General features: G+C 43.4%; 2 protein-coding genes and 1 long non-coding RNA gene across 3 annotated transcripts in view; 1 reads left to right on the top strand and 2 right to left on the bottom strand.

Moving 5' to 3' along the window:
• Positions 1-4555: 4555 nt before the first annotated feature.
• Positions 4556-27747, bottom strand: part of GRIN3A (glutamate ionotropic receptor NMDA type subunit 3A) — a gene marked incomplete at both ends in the record, with an annotated part of 146655 nt that continues 123463 nt past the window's right edge. The window contains 3 exons of the mRNA XM_082843193.1: positions 4556-4895; positions 9378-9454; positions 10816-10980. Coding sequence (XP_082699319.1) covers positions 4556-4895; positions 9378-9454; positions 10816-10980 — 582 coding nt within the window. The remainder of the gene's footprint in view (positions 4896-9377; positions 9455-10815; positions 10981-27747) is intronic.
• PPP3R2 (protein phosphatase 3 regulatory subunit B, beta) lies at positions 20972-22005 on the bottom strand (the record flags this gene model as incomplete). Its single annotated transcript, XM_082843698.1, is given in 3 exon segments — positions 20972-21354; positions 21357-21453; positions 21829-22005. Coding segments are annotated over 3 exon segments (657 nt in total).
• Positions 23767-25270, top strand: LOC309964309. The gene is made up of 3 exons (XR_014326341.1): positions 23767-23915; positions 24482-24644; positions 25160-25270. It is a non-coding gene; the product is annotated as an uncharacterized lncRNA (long non-coding RNA).

Below are 27747 nucleotides of genomic sequence, written 5' to 3'. Positions count from 1 at the left end.
CACTTGGCACATAAATATAAATTCTTTAACAAATGTTTGTTGAATTACTAAATGAGGTGGTTGGAGCAGAGTTTTTTAGAGATCTCTTAATAGTGTGGCTTTTCCTAGAATGTCTCAGATGAAGCTATTTCAGTTTAACTGCATGATGCCAGGGCTCTGAGTTTGCTCAGCACGTTTTGTGTCGCTTTGGACTATACCAAAGAAGTAAGCATAAGTCACAGCATCACTGGGTCTCCTGTTAGGAAGGGGCTGGTATCATGTCAACAGTTGAGTCCCCAAAGACAATGCCAGCAGTACTTCTGGAAGTGAAGTTTTTAATCTCAACATTTATTCCACAGTCATAGAAACTGAAAATGGAAAAGGCCTGAGGACATCTAGTCCATCCACGTGGTTGTACAAGAAAAGTGGCTGGAGCAAAACAGCCTGTTCACCTCATGCTCACAAGACAGCGTTTCAGTTCTTCCTGGAACGGAGCAATTGCAAACACATTAAAGTGAAGACACAATGCAAACACTTTACAAACCTTAAGAAAATACTTACAGGTACGTTATTTTCATAAAACGATTAGGAACTAAACTTAAAGAATGAGGGAATCCTGGATTAGATGGGTGTGGGTGGGTGAAGAAAGGAATAATTGAACACTGCAGAGTGAAGTGGATCTGATGACTAGAAAGCAGTTCCTTCTGAAGACTGGATGGATTTTCTGGTTTGCCTATCAAATATATGAGTTGGGAGGAAGAGAGGCTAATGGTTTCTTTCCCCTTAAGTCTTTATCCATACCGAGGAAGTGGTCACTAGCTCCAAGGCTCTAACAGACCCAGCACCATCACTGAGAAGTCTGTTGCCCAGATGACATAGCTCTGTCCTGCTCAGCAGCTGCTCCACTTACGGCTTATCTGGTTGGCACAGAAGCAGCAGCTCCCATATGAGGTTTGTGCAACAGCAAGATCCGTGGATAATGGAAAGTCACCTCCAGGCACCTTAAAGACCTCGAATGATTGGGTCCCTGTGGCTGCCTCACTTGTCTGTCCCAGTCATTCTTCCAACTTGTCTTCAATTGTTGGAGGGATCCCCCTGCTCCTCCACCTTGGGCATCCACACTCTGGGGCCCTTATTTTCATTATTTACATGAACCGATAGCCCTATCTGTTCCAACTTGCCCAGTCCTACTTTATTATATGCTTCCTGTGCCAGGAATTCCCCCTTGGAAAACAGGTTTGGGGAGTGTGATAGTGGACTTGTTGTGCACCTGATTTCCTAGCATCAGAGCTTGGAAAAAAATGGAGGTCTTTTTTCAGCACTGTGGCTCAGTGGTTAAGAATCCACCTGCTAATGCAGGGGACATGGGTTCGAGCCCGGGTCCGGGAAGATCCCACATCCCGCGGAGCAACTAAGCCCATGCGCCACAACTACTGAGCCTGTGCTCTAGAGTCCACGAGCCACAAATACTGAGCCCATGAGCCACAACTACTGAAGTCCGTGTGCCTAGAGCCCGTGCTCCACAACAAGAGAAGCCACCACAATGACAAGCCGGTGCACCGCAATGAAGGGTAGCTCCTGCTCGCCGCAACTAGAGAAAGCCCACGCACAGCAATGAAGACCCAACACAGCCAAAAATTAAAATTAAAAAAAAAAAAAATGGAGGTCTTCCTGATCTCATGGAAGAGAAGCCCACAATAGGAGGCAAGGTAGCATCCCTTATCTCCTTCTTTACCAGAAAACCACCCTCCACCTGAAGACTTCTCTGATCCTTGTGTTTCTTGAGCCTGAGGGGAGTTGAGAGAACAGAGGTGGAACAGAACAGGAAGGAAGGTTTTCAAAGGACCCACCATTTCATGAAATCTTTTTACAAAACACAACACACTGTTTCACAAATTGCAAAACACTGTTCAATTTCCATTCCTACTTAACCTGAAGACTGCATCATTTCAACACAAGCGATTATGCTTTGTTTTTCTTTGTCCAGAACATGGGGGCATTTCAAGCAATGCTGACGGCAGTAAGCCTGCTTTCAGCTCCTGCTGCTTCTGGCCACCTCCTGGCCGCAGTTTTGGCCAAGTAGTTCCTCAGAAGATATTCGAGGAGCCATGCCCTGGTCATCTACATGTTTGTGGATAGGCAGGGTGATCTGGCATGTTATCACCACTGCTCAGAATGCCTCAGTAGAGAAGCTTAAGGTAAACCTGATATACAAAAATCCAAACTTACAAAACAAATACATTACGGGATAATTAATTGCATTACAAAAGGATTCTTTACAAAAGAATTCACCTCTGGGTTCCTTTAAATAGCCAACTTCTCAAGTACAGTCAGAATCTGAGCTGAGTTATAAAAAATGTCCAGGTACAACATTAGGAGCATGGCTGTTACGTGAGTTGAGGTACACCTATACGTCAGCCTTCCAGGCTGCGCAGAGGTTAGGGGTGCAGAGCATGATGGCAGAGTCTCTAGAGCATCTTTAGTTGTTGCAGATGGGTGGGGATGGCTAAGGGGCATAATCTTCCAAAGGCAGTTGCAAACCTACTTTTTTGTCTGGGGTGAGAACATGGGAGGATGGGCATTTCAAAGCAGAGCTGTCCTTTCTGTTTCCAGGGATCACTGTTCCCTCATTATTGAACTGTTTCATCTGTGAGGTTGATGAAGTCTAACTTTAGAACCCGTCCACCTCCCTCATCAGAATCTCTAAGCCTATATCCACCCCAGGGTTTTCTCAGACAGCTAATTGCTGGAGTCTTATCTAATTGCAGCTTAAAGTGTTATCTTTCCTTGGGGGACTGGGCAGCTCTTGGTGGAAATGCAGGGACTGCATCCAAAAGTAGGGGAAGAAATTTTGTGATTGAGGAGCCTTCCCAATGATCTGCAGCTTACAGAGCACGGTGCTTGGCACGGTGCTGAGAACTCTGTAGGCCTTCAAACTGACTGGGGTGGAGCAAAGATGATAAGCAACTGAGAAGATAAAGCAATTAATTGATAGACAAGGAAGTCTAGTCCTACATGGTGTCCTGGGGTGGGCGTGGCTGTGTGGACCGTGAATCATCAGGTGTGTGCTGAAAGGCTCTTCTCAATTCTCCCCATGCCTGGAGCAGCCAAATTTCTAGAACAATGTTTCTCGAAGAGTAATTTTTAGGCCGCATGTCAGTCACCTGGGAGTGTTGGTAACAGGTTTCTGAGCCCACATCCACCCCCTTTCCCATCTCATGCTGTCAGCATCCTAATGAGTTCCTAGGTGACTGAGAACTGAAGTTCTATAGTTCATGTACCCCTTTCCCTTTCTGCGTGTCCAAGCCTTTGCACACTGGAAAAGGGATGCCTAGGCAGAGGGGAAACAGCTTACTCATATCAATCTCTTGGGGGCATTAGATGGGGTTTGGGGGAGAATCAGAGGGACCAGTGCCTGTTCACAGTTTCTCACAGATGAGGGGGTGTGAGGCTGCAAGACTGACTTGCTAGTGATCCATATAGATATGAAAAGCACAGGGCACATTCCTGAATGTTTAAGCTTGTGGTGTTCACAGGCTTGAAGTTCACTTCTGGGATTCCTATAGCTAAGACACAGGTGACTGCTGATCTGAAAATAGCCAAATATATGGATTGCAGACATCTTCCCTTAACTCACGGTGCCAGCTCACATGTCCTGTGCAGGCAATTAGCAGGAATATCCCAGTTTCATCCTAAGGCCACATCCTTGCCTTGCTTTTCTCACTTTCCTTTCTGAAAGGCACACACTATAGTGGAGATGCTTAATTAGATTAGAAGTACGGGCCTATTCATTCCTTAGCGAAATTGCTTTTCTGGCCCAGAGCTTTTGTTTGAAAAGCATGGTATACATTTTAATGCCTCTTCTGCCTGTGCTCTTTCCGCTCACCACATCCCTGTTCCCTTTCATAGTGGCGTGTAAACATGTTCCTACCAAATGTTAGTCAGGATGATGTTGGAGATCCAGGACCCTTTCAAAAACATGGCTCTTGCCTGATCCAATCAATCCTTGGCCTGCTATGATGTGAATGAGTTCAGTTAAGTTTTCTAAGTACCCACCTTCCTGTCCTAAGCTTCTCTAGCTCTTCCCTGGCTCCCCATTCAGACTGTGGAACAAATCTACACTGGGGAGTTATAGCAAAAGTCACAACCCTGAATAATCCCGCTCTATACTAAGATTAAAACCAACAACCCAGTAAGACACAGGTATGAGTAACAATTTTATCTCTTGTTGATAGTGCAGAGAAAGGGCTAAAAACCAGAAATGTTACTGTGGCACCAGGTGAAAAGATTAACAGGAGCTGGGGTTGTCTGGTTACTCACAGATCCCTCACACTGTGTTTACTTCTGACTAATGTAAGATTCCTGCTCTGAGGAAGACTCCTACCCTGGAGACCTAGGAATGAGCTTGAGAAGGCTGGCTGCTGCTTTGCAGGCTAGGGAGAGCAGACTTGACCTCTAAGAAGACCCAGACCTCAGCTTCCCCCCACCTTGGTCAGCAGTTACAAAAGAGCATTACAAAGTGTCTTAAGGGCTCAGAAGAAGGCCAGGAACTGAGAAAAGAGAGCAGCGTGGCCACTTAGGGCTCACAAGTCCGATTTGTCCTTTGGTACTCTTCCAGCTCCGTTTTCCTGCTCACAGCCAGCTGCAGCTCTTGCTGGATCACCTGAATCTGCTTCTCCAGCTCTGAGAGCTCCTGCATCACTGAGTTCCGAGCCCCATTTAGGGAGTCTGCTTTCCCATTGGTGGTCAGCGAGGCAGGAAGCTCCCTTCTTCTTGGTGGGAGAGGGATGTCTTGGTGGGTCCGGAGGCTCAGCTGGTTTTGTCCCCCCTCATCACTGAAGATGTATTTTCGTCGATTGTCATGACTCAGATTGGACGTATTCCACACAGTGAGCTGACAGGGTCCCACATTGGACCTAGGAAACCAAGAGACACTTTAGATTGACTTTCTACTCTGCAGCTCTCCCCATCTTTTAGCTACTTCCTTGTGAGTAATACGGAACTGGGTACGCAGATAGAGATGGAGTCACAAAACCATGGACAGACTGCCTGCTGGAGTGTCAGGGGAATAAAAGGAGCCAATGCAATTCTTTTCAACTGTTGTTCAGTGATTCATCAAGTCTCATGCTGTCCTGAAACCGGAATGGGTGTGTTGCACCTGGAGGGCTGATGGGCCAGGTTATGGCACATTCTTTTATGAAGAACCTTAGATGCTTTTCTATTCTCTTCCTGCCAGTGAGGCTCAGAAAGCCGCACTGACTTGAAACAGTTCATGGCTATGAAGATGATGCTTCAGTAGAAATGAGATTCTGTTTATTCAGCTGCTGGACTCTAAGCATGGTCCTGCTGGTAGATACTCTAATATGACTCATCCTTAGCCCCGCAGGACAACCCTGAGGTTTACTAGTTGAGTTTGAGGAGAATAAAAGCATACAAGCTGCAGGTTTCAGCCCAAAGTGTCCCAGTATAGGGATGACTTTGTGAGTTGAGAATGACAGTTGAGGTCTGAAGCTTAAAAAAAAAAAAAAAGACCCAAGAGAGCCTGAAGTTCTTGCTGGAATAATGAAAGTCAAATTGAAATAGATCCTCTTTCAGGCTCGTGTCGAGCCAGCTACCACCATCCTTGAGATGGCTGTAGACAGCAAAAGAGTTATTGCTGACCAGGCACAGGAAGAGGGGGTCTGGTTTCTGAAATACACTTTGACAGATGCAATGAGAAGAGCTTCTTGCTGTAAGAAGAGATTAGAGCCCTAAGCACATGGCTGCTAATTTCTTCTAGCCTTGTTGAAGGAGAAGGTGGAAGAGGAGGCAGAGGAGGATTATGACCACTTTTGCAATCTACCACAGGGCAAAACAAAATAGAAACACTCTATTAAGTCCTTGTGTCTTTGTTCCCATCCATGTAACTGAATCAATAATCTATTCCTGGACTCTTACTAACCAGGAGGAGAAGGGAAGGACCTGCAGGGGAGGGGAAAAGGGAGAGATAATTAAGTGTTGATTCAGTTACATGGATAAGAACAAAAACACAAGGACTTAACTAGGGTGATCCTGTTTCATTTTGCCCTGTGTGCATTGCAAAAGTGGTCCTAATCCTTCGTTCTTCCTTTCATCCATATCCCTCTGCACTGTGACTTAGCAACTCACCCTTATCAAGGGGGATTCCAGGGGAAAGTCTTCTTTCCCTCCCCCTTGAATTTGGCCTGGTCTCATGACTTGTTCTGGCCGATAGAAAGTGGCAGAAGTGGCAGGTGGTGGTTCCAAGTCTTGCACACTTCCACTGCCTCTCTCAGAACCCTGCTGCTACAGTGGAACCAGTCCAGACTAGTCTGGTGGTTGATAACAGACCATCGGAGAGAGTCCCCAGTCTTCCCGGTTGACCAGCTGAGGCCATCCTAGACCAGCCAGCCCTCTGCTTCTCCCTCCTTTCTCCAAGCTGGCTGTAGACACAGGAGCAAATGTGACCACGATCAGCCAAGTTTGGCCCAAATCAGTAGCCTGCACAGCTGACACATAGATTCATAAGCAACTAGCTGTTGTTTAAAACATTATGAACTGAGATGATTTCTCACACAGCAAAAACTGATTGATACGTGCTCCGAGCCATTAAAACACACAAACACATTCCAAACCACTCTGCAGTTCTTTAACATTTCTCATGGTTTAAGGCCCATATAAATGAGCAGGGAGTACCACAGCCCAGCTTTCCTGTGCCCTGGGCTGGGTAAAAGTTCTATAATGAGCTCACTTACAGCTCCATTGTCTTTACACTGGGTCAAAGGTGTGGATATAGTTTTCCTTCTAGCCTTACAGTTCCCTTTAATTCTTCCTTCAAATCTTTTACTATTGAGTTTGAATAATTTCAAAACAATCTTGTTTGTGGCATGTGTTATTTGTATGTATATATATATGGTTTACAATTTTTGTATATCTTGAGGTGAGAGGAAAGAGAAAAGAGGAGGTGTATTGGAAACCCAGTGGAGTGAAGGACAGACCAAAATTTACATGAAATCACATGTTGAATAAACTAAGGACTATATATATAGTCTTTTGCAATATCTACCTTTTTCCTCTGATTTAAAGAAAAGAGCAAAATCTTTTCATACCATGGCTCATAATTTCCCCAGGCCTTTCCTCAAACCCATATGTTAGTAATTCATTCATTTATCTATTATTTTATTCACTCAATAAATAAGAAACATAGGGGAGGGATGTCAAGTTGCGGCAGATAAAGGTATTTGCATAGATATTCTTCCAAAGAAAAAAGAGGGAGAGAGTTTTTGAGCCAACGGACCTAACTCTAGGATCATGGAATGATTCATAGTGGGGAAAACCTGGGAGTTAGGCATCAACACATTTTCTTAGAATGTCCAGGCAACCTCAGAAATCAGGCAAATAGAATTAGCCAATCTGGTTTTCTCCAGAGCTTTGTCCATATATCTGGGAATATAATATAGAAGAATAAGCAAAAGCTGGCTTCCACGACATACTCTAGGTGGCAGCATCACAAGTGCTCTGATGATTGACATGCGGCTCTGAGCCACCTATGAATGCAAGGTGATAGGTGCTGAATGGCAGATATGGTGTCTAATTGGAGGAAATGAATGTGTTATATTGTTGGCCTCTAGAGTGTTTTGATTGTGGTTTGCAAGCTTTCCTCAGCCTTAGAGGGTAAGGCGACCAGTGAGTTAACTGAATTTAACACTAAAAAGCTTTCACAGGACAATTTTGTAACGCTGAGGTTCAGTACTCCACTAGACCATTCAGAAGAGTTGTGACAGCTGTGAGCCCTCAAACACTCACTGCGTTTGAAAGGTTATAGGTGGGTGTTGGGTTGTAGGGAGGTACCACAGGAAACATGGGCCCAGTAAGCCATGAGGGTGTGTTGCCTTAGCTCCTTCTCAAAATAAGGGATTTCAGAAGGGAATCTGCCAACAAAAATGGATAAGCTGAGGGAAAGATGCATTTGGTTCTGAATTTAGGTGAGAGAAATGCGAATAGGAGTCATCTCACAGTTGGAAATGGGATCACTGGCAGCTCCCTGTTTCTATTATGGCTGGAAAACAAATGCTTTGTTATTATGAGATGGTGTCTTTGCTGCTATGGCTTCTTGTGTTCCTCTCTCGTTAAAAATTTATGTTAAAAATAATTATAGAAAAATAATATATGTAACACGACGTAGAACAGCTGTGACCTGATTGGTCGGCAGCTTGTTGCTGATGGGGCCGCAGTGTGATACAGGAACACCACAGACCCTGAGGGAGAGGGGGGTGTGCTCCCTGCCTGGAAAGAGAGGCTTTAAGAGATAATGGAAATGATTCTGACAAGCTTGATGCAAATTGCAGAGAAGGGGACTGCAGCAGTCCCCAAGGAGGTAAAAACAATGAAAAAGAATCATGTTTTCCACCCCCTTTTCCTTGTCCTCTATTGTGAATAAGAAGTGTGAGTGTCAGGTTTTAAAATTACCCAGAAAGCCAAGCTTGGAGCTGAGGATCTGCCATAGATGACAGAGTTGCTTGGAGGAAATGCTGTAAAGCGAGGCCTCTGGACATAAGAAAGAACCAGGAGGCTGTCTTAGGCAGCAAGAAACAGAGGCCAGCCAGGTACTAGACCCAAATACTTCTAACATCTTTAGCCACCATGAATGAGGCAACAGTCTTCCACAGGCTGGATGTGGGGAAGATGCAGAGTTTCAATTTTCAAATGTCAACTATGCATTTAATGCTTGTTGCTTCCTATTAATGAGATGCTCTTTTCTGGGGAGTTTGTAGTAACAGTGCCGGGAAATGGGTTAAACAGAACACGTCTGTTGCATATTTCAAATATTCCTAGAAGTGCTGGAAAGGAGTGGGGAGTGGAAACATGCCAAAGGGGCAATATTGCATGAAACTGCCTGTGGTACTTATGAATTAAGTCTAACTTGTATTTTGTACACAATAATAGCTAAAATAGCTTTGTTTTCAGGGCTTTAGATGTGTTATCTCATTGAATTCTTATAGCATCTCTAGAAAGTAGGTACTCTATTTATCTAATTTTCACGAGTGAGGAAATTGGGGCATAGTGAAGTTAAATAAAGGACTCGCCCAAGACCACACATATTGTAAGTGTCAGAGTCAGTATTTGGATCCGGATGCTTGACCTTAGAGATCACACCAGCACTTAAACCACAACATATATTGCCTCTACTGCATTTCAGTGTCCATCTATGTACAGATATGTTTTTTATTTTGTCTGTGCTACTTCTATTTGAGACCACGTATTTTTACTGATGGCGTTTATCAACAACTTGTTCCCGATTTGATTCATTATACATAATTTCCCTTTTGAGCATGAAGTCTCAGTTACATCTCTAAACTTTTAACAAACATAAATGACACCTGGAACCGGCCTCTTCTTACCTCTTTTCCACACGCTTAGTCTTGAAACGCTGCCGCTTTTCCTCCACGAATGATGTGTTTAGTGCTCTATGTAATCTCTGGCAGAAAGAACAGATGCACACACAGAGACTGTTAGAAACATGCAACCAGGGGACAAAGTACCCCCTGAGATTTAATCTCTTCACTACAAACCTAGGCCTCTTTAAACAACTTAGCAATGATGCCGGAAAAAAGATCAATATTCAGTCCCAAATCTCAAGAGAGCAAAAATTCTAATTATAAGTTATTATTCTACCTGGAGGAAAGAAAAGTAATTTGATGGGAAGCTTAGAAATACTCTGAGTTGTAAAAAAGTATGTGATATAAAGAAGAGTTATCATAACCAACACGTGGCAAAGGGCCTGGCACAATTGCTAAAGGTGAGTCAAAAACTTAAGTCTGACTTCTTAACAGCCAAAACAAAGAAGGTAAGAACTCCTGATTAATTAAATTAATCATGCTAACATACAATGGAGAGGATCGGTTGTCTGCAGAGTCCTCCTTAGGAGACCAAATAGGTCCTAGGATGAAAGTGGGAACAACAGGGTTCACATGTAACCAAACCAATGATAGTGACCTATCTAGAAAAAAAGTACTGTGTTAACAAAGCAGCGAGTCCGCATAACAATGCAGGGGGCAAAGGTGGCAGAACTGGCAGCCTCACTACTGAGAAGCTGAGATAGTGCACTGGGAAGTAGGAGGGAGGCGTCGGGAGGTCAGGATGGCTCCTCCGGCCTCACTGGACAACGCGCTGGGGGGCGGGGGCCGGGGGGAACTGTTGCCTTTGCTAGAGCTCCTTCATCAGTAAGAAGCCTTCGGAGTACATTTTGGCTCTCAGTGCCAGTTTCCATCAGGGTGAGATGTGCAAAGGAATACGCTTGAATGGTGGTCTGCCTGACATTTTCAGTTCTGTCTGTAAGTGAGTGTGTAGGTGTCTGATTACATGAAGGAACTTTGATCCTATGAGCTTGGCCTTGGCACCAGTGGACTTCAAAGCTCTGGACCATTGAAATGCAGTGAGAACAGGGGCTGGTAGGTTCATCTAAAGGGAAATGGACTTCGAGTTCATTTAATGGGTTTCAATTTTGGCAAGAAAAGAGTCTATAGGAAACAAATCTTTCACACCATCTCTTCAGACTGTCACTAAGAGAAGCCAGGTTAAAAGCTATGCTATTGCTTCCACTGTGAGCAACAGTGGACAGTTATATGAAAGGCACGAGCATTATGGGGTAGCTTAATTTAAGGGGCAAGTGAATTAATGGGATAGAGGGAACTCCATCTTGTACATTGAGAGTGTCTACATAACCCTGGTTCTCTTGGTAACCTGTCATTTGTCAGTCTGACTTGGGGCCCTGGATTCTCCCATTACTGGGAATTCGGACGTTTAGGAATATTGGAGGAAGATGCCTGTGGCACTCACCTGACTGGTGTGGAGCCAGTATTGCAGCCTAGATTTGTTCTTGATGCGTGGGAGCAGCAGCCTGTACACTATGTGCTCACCAATGGTGGTCAAGATGGAGAGACCAAATCCAACGCACAGCAGCACGAAGAGTCCAGAGAAGTGTTTGATGCCCATTTGCAAAGTCTGTGGCAGAACAGGAAAGGAAAGGCCATGAATGTGATGCTTCATCTGGTCCCACGATTGTTCACTCTTAGATGCAGATTCTTTTTTGCTGGACCCAAGGAAAGCTGGAGACTGTTCCTCTGCGTGCTCCGCAGACATCACTAAACTACACTGTGAAGGGAATCCATCCAGGACTGAGGGCTGCTGCAGGGCACAATTCCTGGGGTGCTACTCACATACAGTCCTATTGTATGAATGGTTTCTGGAGTCGTGCAGAGGCCCTGCATCTGGACTACCCTATGGTCTCAAGAGAGACACAGAGAGATAGACATCGAGAGAGACTGAAAACTGAAACAATTTAATATATCAAAACATTAAATAGTTATCAAGGAAAGAACCTCTCTCAGGGACAGAGAATGAGTAGATTTAAGGGGAAAAGATGATGAGTTCAATAATTTTGACATTTAGATCTGCCAGGGAACATGGAGATCATCTAGTTGAATGTCCTCATTTTCAAGATGAGTAACCTGGGCCAGAGAAGTGAAGGGAATTGAGCCAGGTCACAAAATTAGACAGCCACAGGGGAGAAAGAGAAGGGACCTATTTGTTGATTGCTTACTTTTTATTTTTGCGCCGAGATAGGTATGATAACTGCAATTTATAGTTGAGGAAACTGAAGTTCCTGCAGCATTTAAGTGACAAAGCTGGTCTATAAGTCAATGTTTGTTTAGTAGCTCCAAAGCCTGGGCTCTTTCTACTCTACAACAAAAGAGCAACAACAGCCGTAAATATAATAACTTTAACGCCTGTGACAGGCACTTTGCTAAATGATTTACACGAAGTCCTTATGAAATACGTATCATCCAGTCTACGACATCGATGACCAGTCAGTCCTGCAGAAAGAAAGACATTTGATACCTTGAGTGCCTACTATGTGCCAGGCACTCTCCCAAGTACTGGGGGGTGAAGATAGGAGGGTTATTTCCCTGCCTTCAATCAGCTTGAATCTGGGGAGGAAGCAAACATTTATACCCCGTGATAAATTGATCCACGCCTCCTGGGCTTTGCAGAGAAGCTGGCTCATGAGATGAGACTTACAGTAAGGGAGGTAGAATGTGGAGGCTCGGGTGGGAAAGTAGCACTCTAAGCTGGGGGAAGCAGAAACAAAGAATGTAACAAAGACATGAACTTCCAGCACAGTGATCTGGGGGCTTGTGAAATAGAGAGCTGTGTTCAGGGGTAGGGTGCAGGAGGCCTGTGTCCTGAGGGAGAAACAGGCCCGCACTAGGCAAGCCTAGATTAAGCACCTCACCCAGGATCACACAAACCAATGCTAAGGAGCCTAGGTGTCATTCCTTTGCTGGAGGCTTTTGGTCACCATCATCATCGACAATTATTTAGCACTTAACATGTGGAAGGCACAGTTCTGAGCTCTTTATCAATGTAGCAATTTGCTTAATCTTCCTAAGGACCTATGAGAGAGGTACTGTTACTACCTCCATTTTACAGGTGAGGAAACTTAGGAACAAAAGAATGAAGTGACTTGTCCAAGGTCACATAACTAGTAAAGGTCAGAGCTGGAGTTCACACCCAGGTAGTCTGGCTCCAGAGCCTACACTCTTAACCACCTCATTTGACTGACATGAGTGATCCTCCCATCCTCTTGATGGGTCTTCCTTTCTTTCTTTCTCCCCACCTCTACCCCCAGTTCTGGAGAAGCAGCCATTTGGGATGGCTCAGACATGGCTAGACCTCCGTGGTATGCCAGGAAGTCTATCTGGGGGCCCAGACTCAGAGGCAGAGTTTGGAGATTTCAGTCTTTGGGGGAGCCTGGGTCATGGAATCTCTTTTCCTCCATGACACTACTTCTGGCAGTGGCTCTGGACCAAAGATGGGTGCTAGGATCCCTGAAGAAGAAAAGACTAGAGGTGAGCAGGGGCATAGAATATGCACCAGGTTTAGGAGACTGGGACACAGGCAGGAAAACTAGCAGACACCTCAGAATGAGGGAGGAAGCCCAGCCTTAGGGAACAAGAAATGCTGGTCTAGGAAATGTGAGAGGTGTATCAGACCCTGAAGGCTACTCGGGTACGAGGGCTTTTCCTGGGACATCTCTGTACAAGTGGTGACCAACCTGACCTCCAGAAAGTATACACAAATGTGTTTGAAAACCTCCCTTGGCCTGGGCCTGTTGTAATGTGTACAGGGATACGGCTATTACAGAAGGATTCAATTACTACTGCTGTGGATGAAGAATGCATTGGGGAAATTAATTTTGGACTTTAACACTAACAGCATCAAACACTCAGCAAAACACTAAACAGATTGGTGTTGCTTTCTTATAAGGTGCTGCCAAGATGAAGAAGAAAAATGTAACTTACAGTGAATCGTCCTGCTTTTAAAAGCATGATGTTCCCTCTGTTTTTTTGTGCATAACAGTAATTAGTCTCATTTTCCTCTTATTATCCCAATAACAAAGAGGCTGTATTCAGTTTATTTTATACATTTCTTTCTTTAAATTTCTGTTGTTTACATCCACATGCTAACAGACTAATAGAAGTAGTTGCTGTGTTTTTTTTACTTGGACATCTGTGTGCCAGACACCATATATGCATATTATGATCTTATAATAACATTGTAAGTTAAGTATTATTATCCCTATTTTACATTTGAGGAAACTGAGGCTCATTAACTACCATACCCAAGATCATACAAGCTAATAAATGGGGAAGCCAGGCTATGGATCCAGGATTGTCTGATGCCAAAGCCCGCACTGCCTTCAAGCGAACACCATTCACAGGTACCCCTTGCTATCTGAACTCTTACTATTCCCTGTTACAACTTGCAAAAAATTTTATTCAGAACTCACCATCTGAATAGAAAACACTATAATCTGCCTTTGGGCACCAATGAAAATGTTTATACTGTGTCTGGGTCTCAGTGATAAGATGTACCGCTGCAGTTGTAATTCAGCTGTCCTTCCCCTAGGACCACACTACTTCAATGTGTTATGCATTACATATGTGCATCAGCCCCACGTTATCAAGTGAAAACTTTTTGTCTGATAGAGTGGAACTTGCTCAACTTGGCATTTATCACTTGTCAGAGGAAGAAGAGGAGCAATGAATATTCAATGTCAATCTTTAAAATAAATTTAAGTGATGCAGACAAAATAATGACTGCAGGTGCAAGTGACAGGAGCAGAAACATCACATTCAGAAATGCAATCACAGCCCAGTCTCATGTTGTCAAGAGCTGTATTAATGGAAGCAAAGAAATGCAAACAGACATAAGTTTTTTATTTTCTTCATCCCATTACTTTATCCCGTTTGATAGCTCACAGCCACACACGTCTGGAGTCTCAAGAGCCAAGGAGAGAAGACTGTCCCAGGATTTAGCCACAGGCAAATCTCAGGCATTTATGGCTTCACTTAGTCCTTCACAGGCTCACTCTAGCCCATCCAATCTCACTCCATTAACTCTTTAATCAATACGTAACCACTCAAAAACTTGTCTTGCTTGCTTATTTTATTTTGCTAAATGTTATTTATACTTGTTATATTTCTTTAACATTTTATTTTATTGTTCATTTACATTAATATATATCGACTGTACTGTGGTGGGAAAGCATACTCTGTATTATACACACGTGAATAACCACTGATTAAGCATGGAAGAACTGGTGTTTTAAATGCTTCATATTATGCAGAAATCATTGGTGGATTGTCATATATAACAATCCATGCATTGTGCATTAGATATTAAACACTAATAAATGTCTAAGATGTTTTAGTGATATTTAGGGAAACTGTTTGGGCTTTTTGGATGAGGTGGGAAGGCTTTATTGTTCATCTCATACAAGATAACAGAAAGGACTCCTACCATCTGGAAATTTACCAGCCAACATATTTCCAGGAACAGACTAGATTCAGATAAAGGGTGATGCCTGTACTATCAAAGGTTCTGATTGGTCTCTGCCTAGATCATCAGTGACATGTAGAGGCCAAGACCACCAATTTGGTTGCTGCTAAACCCTCCTTTGCATCTTGCTCAGATGTGGACCCTTGAAACATCTGACAGCTGGTTAGATAACTGACTAGGTTCGGAAAACTCCAGCAAGGAATGCAGTTAAAGTATTTCAGTCATCATTTGTCTCAGATGTTACTGGTTAAATCTTATGATCTAAGCCTCCCTAGCCCCCACTCCACATCACCCACTCCACAGCAGCTACCCATTTTCTCTGATCCTCTAAAGAGTCTGTAATCGTTGCTTTCAATTCCTCTCCTAGATACTGGGAAGCAGGATGAGGAGCAAGCAAATGCTGTTTCTAATTTTGAAGACATGATTTCCTTTTTTTTTTTTAACACCCCACTATTTTGCCCAGAAGAGAAAGTAGCTCAATAAAATTTGGCAGACTCGTTGTGTCTGTACATATAGCCCTTTGTCTGGGCGGGAGGACGGGCACAGAAGATGGAGACCTCCACCTGCATGAGGTGTGGGCTCCAGAGGTACCAAGGACAGCTATCGCGGGAGAGAGTTTGCCTGGGTGGAGACAATGGGGTAAGATTGTGCGATGTAATCATGTGGGATTTCTAAAAAATTGTAACAACAATCATGAAAAGGGATAAAGAAAATATTCACTCATAGAATCTGAAACTTTCTCATCAATGAAGACTGAAAGACTGAAAGATTACATTTAACAAAAGAAACAAAAAATGATTTGCAAAATCCAGGGAGACACTGCATGAGTGAAGTTAACAGTGCTCACACATTTGGATAAGAAAATAATCTAGATGGACAGTAAAATTAGGGTCCGCAGGAACTTCCCATCACATCCCTGGTCCTGGGGGCTGTGGCACCTCTGTCTCTTCTAACCTGGAATCTGCTTAACAGCTCCTCAATATGGCACAGCCCAGGTTGCTGAGGAGATGCCCCCTTTCTGTTCCTTGTGCTCCCAGAGCCCCCACCCCTTCTAGGTTTGGGAAACCATCTTTTAGCCTTGGACCTGGTGCTGAATGTGCTACATTATATCCACTGTGCGGTCTTTTGAAAAGTCTTAATTTATTAATAAAATAACTCAGAAAAATATTTGTAAAAATTAAATTTGAGGTGATTACCATTATCCTTTTACTATATACTTTCAATTCTTCATTTTCTCCTCTGAACTACAACCATATGCACATATATTTTCCAGAGTTGTAAACTCTGTTATATGTTAATATAACAATTATGCTTTTTAAAAAATTTAATCTAAAAATTTATGGATTTATACAGTTATTTTATTTATTAACTTTAATAGCTTTATATTATCAGTAACTATTATTTTATCGTAATTGAGTTTACTCCCAAACTGTCAGGTATTTAATATTACTTATTATATATATATAATAAATATTGCCACAATAAAAAATCTTTTGCATATAGCATTTAAAAAATCATTTTTGATCCTTTCTTTGAGATATATATTGCAATGGGTGGGATTACCAGGTAAGATCATATAACCGTTCTGATGCCTTGTGATGTGTGAAATGGTCCTCAAGAGTGTGAAAACCATTCCCAGTGATTCCCAAGATGCCTCATTGCACAGGATGCTCACATCCTCTCCAACCCTGTTTTGCAACTAATCATTTTTTCCTGTTTTAGGTATTCTGATTTGTATTTATTCAATTTTTCTGGCTACTTTTTCATGTTTGTTTTTCCTGTTGCCCCAGGTATGTATTATATATTTATATGATTTGCCCAATTACGCATTTTAGAAAAGGCATGGATTTTTACTGAAAAAAGCTATTAACCCCTTTCCTAACACATTACATATGTGTCTCAATTTTTAAGTTTTCCTGTTAGCTTTGTTTTGTTAGATTTTATTATACAGGTGTTTGAATTCTATATGGCTCTATTTGTTTTGATTATTGGAAACTCTTCTGTTGTTCAGTCATTAGAAATAGCAGTTGTTGGGATCTTTTATGACCAATTGCTTTATTTCTGAAAAATAATGAACACCTCAGTCCATCTTGAGCTTTTTTAACAAGAGTGGAACATATTGCTTTGTCTTTATTGAGAATTTTGATTTCAGCCCCATGCTGCAGAGGTACCTTAGCCAGTAAAAGGCCACTCCCATCCCGGGGTGGTCTGCATTCCTTTATGCTAATTTTGATTTTTACTTAAAATCCTATTTTTTAAAAAAATGTTGGCAACATACACATGCACACACACATACACAAAACATTGTGAGAACAAACACCATGTAAAATTAACAACAAAACAACTTATTTGTGTGTCAGATTTAGTCTAAGAGCTGTCAGATTGTATCCTTTATCTACACAGCTTTTATTGCTGCTCATGTCGCTTCAGTGTTATGGTTTTTCACTATGAATCAGCTAGTGCTTTAAAGCTAACACATGGTTTGTCACTATTTACACAGTCACCAGCCAGTGGAAGAGCTAGGGCAGCCAGTACGAAAGGAGAGAGGTCCAGTTCCGATTCTCAGTCTAGCGACCTGACTCCTTTATCATGGTGCCACCTTGTCTTAAAAAACATCCAAGCCTCTCCCTTTTCAAGGCATGCAAAATAGATAAAACATAGTAGCCAGACTCACGAACCACTTTAAATCCTAACAGAGAGAATCAATAAGCATAAGTGAAGAATGGAATTTGTAATAAAAAATTTCCTGAAGGTTTTTCCTTGAGAATTCCTCCGAAGCAAGATAGATTTAGAGAATAAACCAACTATGCTAAGGCCATATTTTTTCCTACGTTTCAAAAAAAAAAGAAGTGTCTAGTGGTTTGGGGATTGCAACATATGGTAGAGAGCAGACACAATCCATTAATATATGATTCACAACAACATAGTGTTACTGATGTCTACAGCCTCAAAACATATTGGTTGCTGTTACCAGCTTAATCTAAATACTGTCACTTATTTCTCAAGATGAGATGGAGGTGGATGATGATGTAAGACTGCCTTGCCTAATACTTTTAATTTTTAATTTTTTGCACTGTATAGAACCAAAGAGGTAGAAGTTGCTTGCTCCTTGACAAGAAATTCACCTCTTTGTAAAAACTGAGGCTTGGTTTGATTATATTAATAAGACTATCAGGAATAATTTGAGGCAGGTAAATACAAAAACCATAAAAATAGGAAGCAATGGAGTGAGGTGAAAAAAGCTCAGCATTTGGGGTCACAGAGCCTGGTTCAAGTCCTCACTTTGCCACTTACCAGCTGGGATATCTTGGAGAAGATTCTAGATCTCTCCATAGCATCATCTGTAAAACTGAGATGATAGCACCCACCCCACAGTGTTGTTATGATGATTAAATGATATAACAAATGTAACAGGACCTGGAACAGCTGTTCAATATGCATTAACTACTATTATTACCCCGAGGAACTGTACAAAACTAGATTTGTTGGCAACTGGCAATTAACAAAGAGAAGAATCAAAGCATTCTAATTTGGAAGTAAATGTGATCTCTCTTCCCAAATATTCATACAGTCAGATCTTTCTAGTTGCTGAAGCTAGAAACAGGCTCACAGTTCCAGGTCACTGCCACAAAGGCTTGGGTAACTATATTTGGTAGACTGATCAAGCAATTAGCTTGTGAATTCCAGCCACTCTAGGAGCTGAAATAGTTTTCCTCCTCTTGTTAAATTTGAACATGTAATCCAACATGTTTCAAACTCTCGGTCCTAATTTTTAATTTCCATATTTTAACGTGCACATTGCAGAGTATACAAATAATGTCTCTCTTTCAGAAATCCTCTTCCCTGGCATTACACAAGCTCACTTTTCTCATGCAAGGTTTCCTCCACAAAGTCAAATAGGTTGGGCTAGAATGAGAGTCTCACTCAAGACATCTGTTATCCCCTCTGCAAATGCAGGGGTGGGGAAGATCTTGACATTATTTCCATTGTTTCCTTTCTGGATTAGGATCACACAAATGTCCAGCTAATCTGAGAGTGGGTGTGGCTAAGTACTAAGTAAGCGTTGGAAAGGAACCAAGAGGCCTCCTTCTCCCTTACATATTGATCTAGTAGAAGAGGACGAAAGGGGGAAGGGAAGGCCATGGGTAGCATGAAAGTTTTGTGCTCTAGCACTTTACATGTTTAATCTTCTTGAATCCTCAAAATAACCTGGGGATGGATCTTCATTTTAATCAGGAGAAATGACACAAAGAGGTTAAGTAACATGCTTGCACTCGCACAACTAATAAGAAGTGACTGTGATAAAAACCCAGTTGTAACTGCATCCAAACCCAGTCTGAGTCTTTGAACTATGTTACCCTGAAATGGGGATAAGACTCATATAACTACAGGATTGGGAGCATTTACTGATCATTAATACATTTTTTTTAGGACTGCGCAGGAAGTTAAGGGGTTGGATACCTATTCTTTGTGGTTCATAAGTAATTTATTAAATAAAAAGTATGGCAGTGTGCCTTGGTAGATGGGTGCTTGGACAGTAATTCAATTTGTGGATTTACTTGTCCCACTTTTGGGTTTTATTTTTGCGGGGGGATGGGGGCAGGGAAGACTAGCTACAAGCCTCTTCGAAATATAAGGATAATTAATCTTGAAACAGATCTTTCTTGTCCTGAGAAAAATCACCTGGGTTTTGTCCCTTGTCTTAGTACATGTAGGGAGAGTACGTCTCATTGTCCTGGTATTCTGAGAGCCCTAAGCACCTTCTACGGGGATTGGACCACTGTGAGAAACAGGCCTGATGTAAAGTGGCAGACATTGGGACCAGTCCAGTCCCAGCTCTTCTGAGGACAGCTTGTTCTCCAGGATCTGACAGTAGTAAGTGGGACCACAGAGAGCTGGTAACATCTAGGGTGCAGGCAGCAGTGTACTTACTGGTACACTGGCTCTCCAAAACAAGCAGAAGCAAAACAACTAAAACTTTCTGCTTTTTTCTGTGAGGTACTTACTACTCCCACTATGGCTGATTTCAAGCGATCGACATGACATCACTGAACACGGGGTTGGGGAGGGATGTGCACACTTTGATTCTCACCCAGTATGAATAGGCTCCAGCACACCCCTTGGCTGCAGGTTTATTAGGGTGTGAGGGACTCTGGGCTGACTGTTACATTAGAGAAAAGGCTTCCCACCACGAGAGAGCTCTTGCCTTCCCTGCCAGGCCCAGGTCTGATTTTAAGAAGTAAGCTTTGTTAGTGTAGAGAGCGTCCACCCCTGCTGCAGAGGTGTACCTGCTCATCTCTGCATCTTTTGAGTGCCAGGAGCAACGCCGCTTCAGCATCCTAGGGAGAGTCCACTGCAGCTGGAATCTTCACTGCCTCTGCTTGTGGGAAGAATGACTCTGAATGTGGCCTATTCTCTCCAACTGGAGTGGGGCTGAGTATTGGAGGTGAGAGAGCTTCCTACGAAGTTCTCTGCCCTGTTTGAGCGGAAGCCCCATGAACTGAACTTAACACTGGAGTGGGCAGCCAACCCTTAAAACCCACCTTCACGGAGACTGATCGTTAGACTGGGCATTTAGTCCAGTCTTAGCATTTCTTACAAGAGCCCTGAGTTTCTGCTCTGAAAAGAAACTGTTCAGGAGCTGGAGCGATGAGATAGGAGGAGCCTAGCTGGATTCCTGACCCTCAAGACATGCTCGGGGATTTCTGGATGTACCATGGGGAGTGGGCTGTGGCTTTCAAAAGCGAAAGATGGGTTTTTGTTGCCCAGAGAGAGGTGATTAAAAGAGGCTCAGCCAAGAGGAATATATTCATCCCTGTTGCTACAATAAGTAGATAACGACCTGTCAAAAGATGCCTGAACACCACAAGTAAATGAAAACAGTTCACCTAACACCTTTTCGGAATTTTTCCCCACATATGAAACCATGAGAAGTAAAGGAAAAGATGTATATTTTCTTATTTTTGAACTTTAAAAGTTATTCTTCACTCTTTATAGTTTGGCCTCTGAATCAAAACAAAGAAGAAAATACGTTCATAAAAGCCATTTCCTTTTCTTCCCCCCCATGCTCCTTCATTATGTTCTCCCTGACTTAGGGTATTCCCAGAAGAATACATAACACTGAGGTGGGCAAGAGGTTGGTGTTAGAAAATGTTGCTTCACAAAGAGAAATACTTCCCAGCAGGCCAGAGAGACGGGTGCTGGGCCTCTTGAGCTGATCTTTGAGAAGAAAGAAAAAGTTGTTGTTGGGTGGTGCTCTTATAAAAGCTCGCACAATTGTCAGCAACTTCTTGTGGCTCTCCAGGCTTCCGACCGCAGCACTGAATTCCTGGAAGGATATTTTCCCACCGTGATCCTTGCCCAGGACGATGATGGTTTTGTCCACGAGCTGCTGTAACTCCCAGTCTTTCAGGTTGTCCCCCACCATCATCGTCAGCACCTGGAAGGGCTCCCTGCTGGAAGTGTAGCCGTCTTGTCCATGTCGTAGATGCTGAAAGCAAACCTCAGCTTCTGCTCCTTGTCTCCCTTGACACTGAACTGGGAGGTCCCCAGGATGAATTCCCCAAAGTCCACCTCTCTATTTTTATTTATTTATTTAACATTTTTATTGGGGTATAATTGCTTTACAATGGTGTGTTAGTTTCTGCTTTATAACAAAGTGAATCAGTTATACATATACATATGTTCCCATATCTCTTCCCTCTTGCGTCTCCCTCCCTCCCACCCTCCCTGTCCCACCCCTCTAGGTGGTCACAAAGCACAGAGCTGATCTCCCTGTGCTATGCGGCTGCTTCCCACTGCTATCTATTTTACGTTTGGTAGTGTATATATGTCTATGCCACTCTCTCACTTCGTCCCAGCTTACCCTTCCTCCTCCCCGTGTCCTCAAGTCCATTCTCTAGTAGGTCTATGTCTTTATTCCCGTCTTACCCCTAGGTTCTTCACCACCTCTCTATTGCCGTCTGTGTCGAAGACGACTGTCACTCGCTGCGCCAATGGGTTCTCCTGTAGCTCCGGCAGGGACATGAACTCCTCCACGCTCAGAGCGCCCGAACTGTCCGAGTCCAGCTTCTTAAACCGCTTGCCCAGCCGTTTAATTTCGTCTTGGTCAAAGTGGCAGCACATTTCTACTGGGTAACTGGACTCATTTCCATTGTGGAGCCAGTCTGGACATTGGGTCGGGGGAGGGAGCAGGGGCGGTGGGCGCACGCAGGGCTGGAGAAGGACTGTTACGCCGCCAGGTGGGGTGGGGGGGGCTGGGGGGGCGGGCTCGTGGGACCCCCCCCCCCCCCGCACCGTCCCCTCTCACCCCTCCCTACCCGTTCGCAAGACCAGGCAAGAAAATGGGCAGCTCTGGGAGCCAGGCGGGGGAGTGGGTGAGCAGGGGGAGAAGAGGGGGTGGGAGGGGGGAGTTTGCGGGGGTGGGGGGTAAGATAGGAAGATAAGTAGGAGAGGGGAGCTAGGGGGAATGCCCGGGACAGGCTAAGGGCAGGGATACCTGCTTTCTTCCTTATCTCGGTACCTTAACCCTTATCTCTCCTGCCATTTTTAAAAACCTTCTCGTGTCACTTTTCCTTCTTCCCTTGGAAATTAAACTCCAAGGGGGCGGGGCCGCAGCTGTATTAATCACCGCGGTATCCCCAGCATAGTGTCTGAAATGCAGTATGTGCTTAATATATGTTGAATGACTGTGTAAACTGCAAGCAGGGGCTCTTGATGCTTATTTGCAGGCCTAGTGCAAGGACTAGATGAGATAATACATCAAAGCATTGATGTCATGTATACATCAATAGCTGACCCTTGAACAACATGGGTTTCAACTGTGTGGGTCCACTTATATACAGATACTTTTCAATAGTAAATACTACAGTACTACAAGGTCAGCAGATAGTTGAATCCTCTGAGACAGAACCGGGGATACTGAGAAAGGATACCCAGGGCTGACTTTACAAGGATTTTCCACTGAGCAGAGGGTTGGCACCCCTAAGCCCTTGGCATTGTTCAAGGGTCAACTGTTTTTCCTAAATTCTCTGGGAGGGAAAGCCAGGATTGACATCCTTCTGGTACAGTGGCCAATGACCTTTTTCAGAACATGGGGTTCAGGGTCTTTGTAAGAGACCACCCAGATATTACACAAAATTTCTCACATGGATCATCTACAGGCAGTAACACATTCTTGAGGAATATACATAATGCTGAATTCAGGGCCCTTTTCAAGAAGACACAGGTCCCAAGACCATAGCCTCTGTCACCCTATTACAATACTTCAAATCCATCCTCTCATACCCAGTCTTTATCTTTGTTGGGCTAGTGCCTGGCAGCTGTCCTGCAGACCACTTTGGGGAATGGCTGTAATGTGTCCTGAGAAGCCTCTGCCATATTTTCAGAGTAAAAGTGGTCCCTAGGCTGTCTCACTCTTTCCCTCGTTGCTTGAAGTGGATTTGTCCTTTTTTGTTGAAGATGAATCTCACCCCTGCCTCCCATATTCCTTCTTCCTTTAGGAAGACATCAGTTACTCCAAATGCATACGAAATACATTTGGTTCAAGAACAATGCAGCTCTGAGGGACTTGGGGGACTCCCAGGACACTAAATCAAACTGAAGGGGCCAAACCCTCTCTCATTTAAAAAAAGGTGGCCACCTTTTCTGTGCTTTAGTTCAGCCAAAATATCAGCCTATAGGTAACCATGCTGAAACTGGCACAACAAAGCCATGGAATACCTTACCATTAGATCTACACAGTTAATTCCTGACTGAATTAACTAGGTCTTAAAGAAGCATGGTAGGGTGGAAAGAATTTAGAATAGTATAATAGGGGCGGGGCGGCGGCTGTTAGCGCGAGACCGAGATGGTTAGCGCGAGACCTCGAGACCGCGAGACCTCGAGACCGCGAGACCGTTAGTTTTTGGCGGTTAGAGGTCTCGCTCTGCAGACAGTCAGCCGCGCTGTGGTCCCCATGGTAGAGAGTGCGGTGAGGGGCGAATCGCGGTCTTCTCTCAGGGGCCCTCCCTTCCAGGCCCTCTGGCCTCGAGCTGGTGGGTGAGCCGGGGGCCCCGCGGACAGGCTGAGGGCTGTGTCCTGCAGAGCTCCAGAGCCCTCGCCATGGCCCCCTACTGGCCGGGCCCAGGCCTTGAGGCAGCAGCGAACCTCTGCCCCATCCCCACCTCCGCCACCTAGTGGCTGCGGCAGTCACCGTGGGTCACCGTCCGTGGGACCCGGCCCTCGTCTGGGGGGTCTGAGGAGCCTGAGGGTCGGCTTGGTCCAGGGCCCTTGGCTCCCTCAGTGATGACGGCTGCGCAGGATCTGGGGACCTGGCCCTGAGGATGCTGCCAGCTGAGCTCTGCCTCTTCAGTCGGGCTGGGCACTGGCGGGAGGACCCAGACTGAGTGCTGGACTAACGCTCCTGGGCAGGGTAACCGGCCCCTGCAGGGACCCCTTCCTCTTAGCCAGGGCCTGGGCCTCAGAGGGCGAAAGTCGAGCCTTGGGACCTTGTAAAATGAGGGGTAATGATGTTGCTTTGCTTACAGAATTTGTTAAGTGTTAAAAGCCGCAAGGAGGCATGGAGACAGAACTAAATGCCTACCCTTCCCTTTCTTGTCAGAACAGAGAATAACATTTGTTTTGGTGAGGTTTACGGGAACATCTTGACCTCAAGAACAAAGGATCTGACACCAAGAAGTCTGCATCAACTAACCACGCCCCTCCCTCACCTTTCCTATAAAAGGGCTTTGCTGAAAGCTTTCTGGGAGTTCGGCGTTTTCAAGGTATGAGCCACCCGTCTCCTTGCATGGCCCTGTAATCAACCTTTCTCTGTTCCAAATTCCAGTGTTTTGGGATTGTTTGGCCTCACTGCGCATGGGGCACACGGACTTGCGTTCTGTAACAATAGGGCAATCAAATCTTAACTGTCCACTTAATAGCAGTAAACAGCTTGGAGAATTTGCTTAATGTCAGTTTTCCCCATCTGTAAAATAGGGGTAATAATATATTTTAAACAGTTGTATGAGGATTAAACTGTTACTAGCCAATATGATAAATCATTATTATTGTTTTTATTATTACTAATTTTATTACTATTTACCCTGCTGGTGGAGATGAAGGCTTAAAGAAAGAATACTTGGCAGCCTGGGCACTTAAGTGTATGTGCATTCATTTAATGAACACTTCTTGTGTACCGTGTACAATATGCCAATCGCTGCTCTAAGCCCTTAGCCAGCATTAACTTCAGCTCCTCCAGGGCACTGTTCTTTGGGGGCTGATGGCAGATTTTCCATCGCAGGCTTGAGGAATGCAGTGACGGACCTCACTCGTACTCTTATGGAGTCCTCTTGGTTTTCTCCTGAGTAATGCCTTGATGGTTGTCCTTTAGGAAGGAGTCATCAGTGTGGAAACTCTTAAGTAAGTGTCTTCCTCTATACGGTGTGGTATTAGGAGGTAGCGAGGGGCAGTGGTGAGAGCATAGGAATTAAATAGACCAGGTTCCAGTCCCTGCTCTGCCCCATGAGCTGTGAGCTCTTAGAGGAGCTGTTACTGTCCCAGCCTCAGTGTCCTCATCTGTAAAGTGGTGATAATAATCACCTGCTTTATATATTCTAAGAGTGAGATGAGGGATTGCATATAGAAATATTATGTAGAAGGAGAAATATCATCCCAAGAGTTAGCTAATTTAATGGTGAAACAGACATTACCAGGAAGATGGTACCACTTCTTTGAAATAAAACGGTGCACAATCAGAATTGCTTTACTCCTGCCTTGTAGAGGAGGTAATGTGATGCTGGATCTGAAATTTTAGTCAATGTGAAGTCGAGTTCCCCATTGTTCCACATTTTATAAACTTTGTAGTTCAGCATTATTATGGGACTCAATGCCATTGTTTCAGTTTTCTCCAGCCATTATTCTTAGTCATTTCCATGGAAAACACTATTTGTCACTCTTTCCATTTATCACTGTGGGGGGATTTGGATTGCTGGACATTCACTGCAGGAAGCACATTAAAAGGACTGGCTGAGTGTTTTGGAAGAAATCAGGATCCTGACACCACTTCCATTTCAGTAAGCCATTTTTTTTTCCTCTAGAGTTTTCAGGACAAGGACTGTGAGGGGTTACATGCAAATACAACTGACACTGGAAAATAAAATAGAAACAGAAGTAATGAGAATTGAGGCTCATATAAAGCTTCATCTTCCAAGTTATTCAGCAGAACAAGTTTCTGAGTAATTCACACACTCTGGGAGCTTTACAGTTGGAAGCCTTCACCTTTCTGTGATTTGCTGGGCACCATCTTTAACATCTGTTTGTATTGAGGTAGCCACTGTGTAGACTGTGGAACCACATTGCCGTGAGTTTAAAAGCATTCATGAGCATCAGAGTTCTCACCTGCAACTCAGAAATACTATAATGGTGTCATATAATGTTATTATAGGTTTAAGTGGGATAACATCTAAAACTTAAAAAAAAAAAACAACACAACTAAAAGAGCACACCAGCGCACATTAGGGGCTCAAGAAATTTTACACCTTGTCTCCTTACTTTTCCCTTTCCTACTCCTTTATTTGCTCCAAAGCAGAAATTTGACTCTGGCTCTATGTGTTTTATCTTCCTTGGATGTGACAAACCTTGTTTGAAGTTTAAATCCATTTAACAAATATTTCAACAACATGGATGGACCTAAAGGGTATTATGCTAAGCGAAGTAAGTCAGAGTGAGAAAGACAAATACAGTTTTCACTTATATGTGGAATCTAAAAAATAAAATGAATGAATATTATAATACAGAAACTGACTTACAGATACAGAGAACAAACTAGTTGGCTCCCATTGAGGAGAGGGGTGGGGGGAGGGTCAAGGGAAGATAAGGGGATTTAGAGGTACTACTAGGTATAAAATGAGTAAGATTTAAGGATGTAATGTACAGCACAGGGAAAATATGGGCAATATTTTATAATATATTTATACAGAGTATGATCTATAAAAATACTCTACTTCAATAATAAAACAATCCATTTAACACATATATGTTGAGCACCTACTATGTGCCAGGCCCTCTGCCAGGTAATGGAATTTTCTGTGGTGAACAAGACACAGTCCCTTGAGAAATCTACAGTTTAGTAAGTGGTATGGCTTTAAGGTTGTTATCACTATTTGCTCAGTCTTTTATGTTTATCATGTATATTCAAAAGAATCAAGAGTAATATGCTTGATTTTCTTTTGTAATTCTGGGATGGTGTTTAATATGAGCTTTGGAATATATGGTTTTTCAATCATAGTTTTGCTATTTAACAACTTCGTGATCTTGGGCAGAGTTACTTATCTGAGCCACTGGTTGCTCATGTGTAAAACAAGGATACAATTGCTAACTTATAGCATCGTTTTCAGAATTAAATGAGATAAAATGCATAAAGTATTAGACTCAGTGCATAGCACATAGTAGGTACAAATATGGTAGATATAACAATTATTGCCTACTGGAGACTTGTCTAGAAAATTCTAATTCTAGTAGATTGTTTGTATATATACACATGCAAATATACTTAAGTACTTATTTGTTTTCTACACAAATATCTATTGAGCATCTGCAATATGAGAGGCATATGGTAGTGACCTAAGGCAGATACTTTCCCAGCTGTCTCTGTCCTCATGGAGCTTACCGTTTGTAGGGAAGATGCACATGAACCAAATTATCATGCCCATAAATGTACAGGGGCACCTGTGGTGAGTGTCAGAGATGAGAAGTAACACAATAGGAATTTAATCTTAATCTAGTCAGAAAGATTAACAGAACTTTAATTGGGGAAGTGATGATTGAGCTGAAATCTCAGGGAGAAGTTAACTGGATGTTTAGGCAAGGATGCGTGTTCCAGGAAGAAGG

The sequence above is a fragment of the Leucopleurus acutus genome (genome assembly GCF_964270905.1).
Source record: "Leucopleurus acutus genome assembly, chromosome: 7".
NCBI lineage: Eukaryota > Metazoa > Chordata > Mammalia > Artiodactyla > Delphinidae > Leucopleurus > Leucopleurus acutus.
This window is presented reverse-complemented; position numbering and strand designations above follow the sequence as displayed.